At 43.9% G+C, this 7,350-nt stretch overlaps 1 protein-coding gene across 1 annotated transcript; it reads left to right on the forward strand.

Moving 5' to 3' along the window:
- The first annotated feature begins 2,992 nt into the window (after positions 1–2,992).
- On the forward strand, positions 2,993–4,909 carry LOC135246484 (adenosine receptor A3-like). Its single transcript, XM_064319935.1, has 2 exons — positions 2,993–3,000; positions 3,297–4,909. Exons 1-2 carry the CDS (start codon positions 2,993–2,995, stop codon positions 3,931–3,933), a joined length of 645 nt encoding a protein of 214 aa, XP_064176005.1. The 3' UTR covers positions 3,934–4,909.
- The last annotated feature ends 2,441 nt before the right edge of the window (positions 4,910–7,350 follow it).

Consider the following 7,350-nt stretch of genomic DNA (forward strand, 5'->3'; position numbering starts at 1 on the left):
TTGTTGATTGAATCTTATATTTTTATCATTTTTAATTTTACAATTTTATGTTTATGAGAAGCATTCTTCAGATTCATGTTTTTCTTCTTTTAAAAAATTATCGAATAAAATCAATCAATCAATCCATGTAATTGGTTTAATTTATGCTTGTAATGAAGTGCTGTTTTAACATACACTGAAGAGACAAGCATGGGGCTTGTGGTTTCTATATCCTGTTTTGCAAAAGGTTATATTTATATGAGCTAAATTTCCTGTGTTCGGTGTCTACCCGAGACTATATATTTTATCTTTCACAGACATAACTGAAATTCTTTCTAATTTAATTATTATTATTATTAGGGGGCTAAGCACCGAAGGTGCGACAGCACCCTATTGTTATTGTTAGTTTTATTATTATTATTATTATTATTATTATTATTAGGGGGCCAAGCACCAAAGGTGCGGAGGCACCCTATTGTTATTGTTTGATTTATTATTATTTTTCCGCCAAGGACGTCTATGGCAGCCCCTATAACTGACTGGTCGGTTTTTACAAAACTTTGCAGAATGGTAGAGGATCATGCCAACAGGCCATAAAACAAATTTTACATTGCTTGGCCAAAGGGGGGCGCTATAGCAAGCGATTGAAATACAAACTTTGAACATGTATATCTAATGCCCCGTTTGACCTAGAATCATGAACTTTTGCACACATATGCCGCTCCTCATGAGGAACAAATCTGCCTCAAGGACCCATAACTTCCGGTTACTTTGATTTTTATTTTTATGCAAAACTATAGACGATCAAACTCCACCTAGGGTTTTTCACCAATCTGTACAAACCTTAGTATACATAATCTATGGAGCAATCTCTACTAATTTAAGGCATAACCACTATGTCGATTTTTTCTAAACTTGGCACATTGGCATAGGGGCACTCCAAATGGACAGACAACAAATATGAAGCCGACTGGCCATGAGGTGACGCTATCATGAGCTAATAGGTGTGGTTTTTGGATAACTTTGAACAAGCATATCTCCTGCCCCATCTCTTGGCCACTGTAATCGCTGCTTGCAGCTATTATTATTATTATTATTTTCAAAACCAAAATCATTTATTGATTCATAAAATAAATCCAGGAAACTTGTTGAGCAAATGTGTTTAGAATAATAGTTCTAGCTTGTGCTAAAAGACTAGGTAAGAAATGTAACCTACTGTATTTGTTGTTATTGTCTGTGGAGAGCCATCTTGACCCCCTGTGGATCTGAGCTTGTCAATGTGTCATTCATAAGCCACCAGTTATAGAAATGAAACATATCATATTACATTACAGGCATTTAGCAGACGCTCTTATCCAGAGCGACTTACACAACTTTTTACATTGTATCCATTTATACAGCTGGATATATACTGAAGCAATTTCAGTGAAGTACCTTGCTCAAGGGTACAATGGCAGTGTCCTACCTGGGAATCGAACCTACGACCTTTTGGTTACAAGCCCAGTTCCTTACCCACTGTGCTACACTGCTAGTCATATCGTCCGGAGACCCCAAAAAAAAAAAAAAAAAAACTTCAGATATTTCAATTTTTTGACATAATATGTATGTATGTGTAAATGTCTTGGATAACAAAAAACATGTTGTGTAAATATTTTCAAAAATATTACTTTTATTATTATTTTTATAGAATTTCCCTTGTAGTGTAGTTTTCAGCATAGTAGTATATATGGTTCTTAAGATTAAGACCAGAGACTCACTTCCCCTACAGGGGCCAAAATTAAATTGCTAGGCCTTAAGATCATAATTTAAAATATTGCTGACATACTTGTTTTGTATAAAGTTTTGTATGAAGTGTACTGCTGATTGTTGTTATTCGCAGATATTGCTGAATGTTAAGTCTTACCTTGACTAAGCAAATTGGTTCTCATCTATTGTATCCATAATTAAATCTACATAAATCAGGACGTTTGTACTGTAATTATATACGCACAGTGTTCCATTGCTCTGCCCTCAAGGTGTCAGGTATTTCATTCTAAACACAAACTGCCAGAGGAACAGAACTGGCCTCCACTAACAGCACATTACGCATATTAGACGCTTACGCAGAGTGACTTACACAGCTTTAGCATTTTTATAGAGTATTGATTTATACAGCTGGATATTTACTGAAGGAAGGTTAGGCCCTTTGGTACAATGGCAGCGTCCTACCTGGGAATCTCACCTGTGTCCTTTAGGTTGCAAGGCCCTAGCTGTTATACTACACTGCAAGAGGGGCAAGAGGAAACTGAGGCTGCGGTGGCAGTTTGAGTGGTGTGATTAGTGAAGTTATCTTGTTATCTTACCGTTGCTAAAACTGTGGCAGCTCATAAAGTTCACGAGTACATCCCTTTACTCCTCACCTCCTTTCCTCCCCTCCCCCACTACCACTACCACTCCTACCCAGAACTGTGTGGAGGAAAGGAGAAGAGGAGAGGAGATGGCTTTGAAGCCATCTTGCCAATACAGTTCTGTGCGCTTCGCTTGTCTCCTCCAATATCGGGACACTGGAGGGAGGGAGAGAGGGAGGGAGGGAGGACACAAAGATCTGTTTCCACGGCACGGTGGAGAGGAGAGGAGGTGGTAGTGGAGGAAAGGAGGATACATTTTTCTAATGTTGGGACACACACCACAAGCTCACTTAACCTTCTCGCAGATTCGTTGATAGGTTACGGATGCTAAATGCACAAGCTCAATGTTCCATCGGCAGTGTGTCACAATGAGCGCTTCCTCTTACATTCTATTTCAGCGAGAGCTTTTCTCACCATTTCTCAGTGCCCATCTGGTTGACAGTTATTTTTAAAGCATGTGTTCACACTTCACCTACATTGTGTTTATAAAAGCATAAATAGAGACGAGCAATGCAGCTTTTCCTTTTTTATGAGAACTGCAGAAAGGTTTAGTGAATTAGAGAAGAGGTTATAACTCCTGCTGTATCGGACGACTTCACAGGAAGCTGAAGGTTCACATGGCAAAAATGGGCAGGTCAACGATTTCCATACATCTCAATCATCTCAACGTGTTGTGTTTTAACACAACACAAAAAAAAGACATGTCAAAACGTACATTTTTGACCCATTAAAATTTGATGTATTGGTTCTATTCATCTGAAGATGTGCAGTCTTCTGCCCCTGTTGACTTAGCAAGTTGTTACCTTGTCAACAGGTCAGGAACAACCGTGATGCAACGCAAGGTGTTTTTAAGGCTTTTTGGCACCGCTGACTTTCCATAGGCCAGGAGCGAGAGAACGTGTGGACTCAGGTTCTGCTGTGTTTTTGCAGATACAAGCACAGCTTCACGCAGAGGCGCTGCTGGGCCGTGGTCGGAGCGTGCTGGCTGCTCGCCTTCGCGTTCAGTTTCACGCCCATGTTCGGCTGGTACAACCACCAGACCCTGGCCAACATGGTGGTGGAGAACTTCACCACCATCGTCTGCACGTTCGTGTCCGTCATCCCCATGACTTACCTGGTCTACTTCCAGTTCTTCGGGTGCACGCTGCTCCCCCTGCTGGTGATGTGTGCCCTCTACGTCCATGTCTTCCGCTCCATCTCCAAGCGGCTGCAGAGGAGCCAGGCCCCGGGTGCCGAACCCCACGCGTACTACGCCAAAGAGCGGAAGCTGGCCAAGTGCCTGCTGCTGGTGCTGGTCCTCTTCGCTGTCGGCTGGTTGCCGCTGAGCGTCATGAACTGCGTGACGATCTTTGGCGGCGACGTCCCTCTGGTCGCCATCTACATCGGGATCCTCCTCACGCACGCCAACTCTGCCGTCAATCCGGTCGTGTACGCCTTCAAGGTGCCGAAGATCCGCAGTGCGTACCTGCGGGCCTGGAGGAAGTGCGCCCTCTGCTGGCAGCATGGGGTATCACAGCGCACCGAGAGCAAGGACATCAGCACCAAAAGCAAATCCATTGAAGATTAGACCAAGGAACAGGATTATTCTGATAGTAATCTACACACAGCCATACTGTGTGCTCATATTACCATCAATAAGCCATTCTGCTTACTGTTAATTAACAGCACCATTTTAAAACACTGGCTGGGATTTAATCAACATTTGTCCTTAACCTTGACTAACAAAATCAAGAGTTACCAAGAATTTATTTTTCTTCAAGCACACTGTCGAGTTTGGGAATCTCTGAAACTGAATTGACAAAATGAATTTGCAAAAAAAAAACTTCCAACATTAGCAATTCCTTGTGAGTCAAAGTTAAATTGTTGATTGAATCAATTTAATTGATGAGCAAATGTGTGTGTTTATTTTTTTGAGGAATATTAGTTCTAGCTTGTGCTAAAAGGCTAATTATACAATTCTACATGAGATGTGAGTGAAATTAAAATGCCTGTATCAGTTCAATTCCCTTTCTACCATATTAGCATTATAGCACAATCTAACACATTGGTATCCCTTTCTAACATACTGCCGTGTTTCCTGTCATCAGATATTCCAGTTTTATAGAGAAAACAAACCACTACTGAAGAGTTAAAGAAGTTCTCAATGAAGTAACAGTTTAGTGTCTGAGTGTTTCTACAATAGCTATGTTAGAATAAAGTGTGTAAGGAAATTGTCAGATCTCGTTTTAATGTTTTTTTGTTAGCCTGGTGTCTTGTCTTTTCCTTTCACAATCTTTGTTTTCCCTTGCAGCGTAGGCAGGTCTCGTTGCCAGCTGATTTCCTTCACCTGCCTCCTCAGCATTCTGCATGCTTCTGCCCCCATTTACTCCAGCATATATTCTCGGTTTCGCCCACCACTCTCCGCCAGATCGTTGCCTCAGTTCGCTTGAAGCTTCTAGTCGGCTCTTGTTTAAAGTTATTCGCGTTCCCGTCTCGCACTCTGGTTTTTCCCCACTTACCTGCTTTTTCCTTCACCGTTTGTCGTTGCTCGTTTTTATGTTCTGGTGCCCCTGTCATTGTCTCCTCAGTGTCAGGCGGGGTGCGAGGATGGACCCAAGCGCAGAGTAAAAATACCGAAAGTCCAAAAATGGGGAAAACAAAAAGACTTTAATAAACTGAACAGGGAACGAAGGGAGCAGAACGCCTCACTTGGCGGCGAAAGGTAAAGAAAGTACTCAAAAAACATGGGAAAACAAAAATACAAAAAATTCCAAAAACGCAGGGAAAGTAAGCAGGCAAGGGAACAGGCAGATAACAAAAGGAAACAACGAGAACGCAGGAAACAGGTCACAGAACCGCACACAGGAAACAAAACCACAAACAGGAGACAGAACCACAAACAGGGACAGGCAGGAACAAAACCGCAAGAACCCAGCCCAGAGTGAGGGAAAAGGGAGACTTAAATAGAAAGACACAGACGAGACACAGGAGGGCACGATGAACAATCAAGCCACAGAGAGGGAAGGGAACACGAGACAAAACGCAACTAATAATAAGATAATTTGAAACAATAAAACAATTAACTGAAAACAAAGAGGTGCCGCCATCTGGCGGCCCAACAGAGAACAACAAGGGGGGGAAGACACTGAACCCTGACACCCAGTCATCGTGGTTGTCTGGTCTTCTATTTCGTGTTGTCTGCGTCCTGTCTGCGTCTTCGTCGTTTCCAGCCTGCCCTTCGCCGGCCTCCCAGTCCAGCCCTGATCCAGTCCAGTCCAGCTCCTGATTCCTGTCCAGTCCAGACCTGCTCCAGTCCAGTCCTGCTCCCTGTCCAGTCCAGTCCTGATCCCGTCCGGTCTGGATCCAGTCCAGTCTGGTTCCAGTTCTGTGCGGGGCGTCAATGCCTTCTTCCTCAGTACCCAGCTGGATCGCCAGTTATTTTAAAAAACATGTCTGATTTTTCCCAGAGAATCTGTGTCCGAATCCTGCATTTGGGTCCACCTGCATTACGTCACGAAACAGAAATATTGTATGTTGATATACAGCAGATAAGATGCAAAATGTACACATAAAAGAGGGGTTAAACCTCTGTACTGGAGGGCCGCAGTGTCTGCAGGTTTAACTCCAGTCCTGGAGGGCCGCAGTGCCTGCAGGGTTAACTCCAGTCCTGGAGGGCGGCAGTGTCTGCAGGTTTAACTCCAGTCCTGGAGGGCCGCAGTGCCTGCAGGGTTAACTCCAGTCCTGGAGGGCCGCAGCGTCTGCAGGTTTAACTCCAGTCCTGGAGGGCCGCAGCGTCTGCAGGTTTAACTCCAGTCCTGGAGGGCCGTAGCGTCTGCAGGTTTAACTCCAGTCCTGGAGGGCCGCAGCGTCTGCAGGTTTAACTCCAGTCCTGGAGGGCCGCAGCGTCTGCAGGTTTAACTCCAGTCCTGGAGGGCCGCAGCGTCTGCAGGTTTAACTCCAGTCCTGGAGGGCCGCAGCGTCTGCAGGTTTAACTCCAGTCCTGGAGGGCCGCAGCGTCTGCAGGTTTAACTCCAGTCCTGGAGGGCCGCAGTGTCTGCAGGTTTAACTCCAGTACTGGAGGGCCGCAGCGTCTGCAGGTTTAACTCCAATCCTCGTGGGCCGCAGCGTGAAAACCCGATATAGAGCTTGTTTTGACTTGTTGGGTGATTCCACCAATTTACTGTAGACTGACCTATAAATAAATATGGTGATTTCATTGATAATTTTAATTTTCAACAATAATTCTTCAATTAAATCACAGAAAGTATATTTTATATGTAGGTTTAGTGAGGGGTTCTAACACGCAATAGCGCTAGTGTTCAATATTCAGAGTGCTGATCATTTTAACAAGAGCATTGACTGTTGTAACTGCTGGATTCAGAAAATAAACATATTTTTAATTAATCCTTGCTTGTCCGACAATATGTTTATGTTTTTAAAGTAAACACTTATATACTTCTGTTTCCTAAATTGGAACATTTTAAGTATACTTAAAATATTTTCTGAAGCTATATTTTAAGTATATCATTTATGAATTACTTCTTAACAGGTTTTTCCTGGAGGGCCGCAGCGTTTCGGTTTAACTCCTCCTGGGGGGGCCGTAGCCTGCAGGTTTTAACTCCTCCTGGAGGCCGAGGTCCCCGCGGTTTAACCCAGTCCTGGAGGGGCCGCAGCGTCTGCAGGTTTAACTCCAGTCCTGGGGGGCCGAGCGTCTGCAGGTTTAAATCCACCTGGGGGCCGAGCGTCGCAGGTTTAACTCCAGTCCGGGGGGGCCGCAGCGTCGGGAGGTTTTAACTCCAGTCCGGAGGGCCGCAGTGTCTGAGGTTTTAACTCCAGTACTGAGGCCGCAGCGTTCAGGGTTTTAACCCCCAATCCTGGGGGCCGCACGTGAAAACCCATATGAGCTTGTTTTGACTTGTTGGGTTTCCCCCAATTTACTGTAACTGACCCATAAATAAATATGGTATTTCATTTATAAAATTTTTAAATTTTAACAATAATTCTT

The sequence above is a fragment of the Anguilla rostrata genome, unplaced genomic scaffold (assembly GCF_018555375.3).
Source record: "Anguilla rostrata isolate EN2019 unplaced genomic scaffold, ASM1855537v3 scaf0391, whole genome shotgun sequence".
In the NCBI taxonomy this organism is placed as follows: domain Eukaryota; kingdom Metazoa; phylum Chordata; class Actinopteri; order Anguilliformes; family Anguillidae; genus Anguilla; species Anguilla rostrata.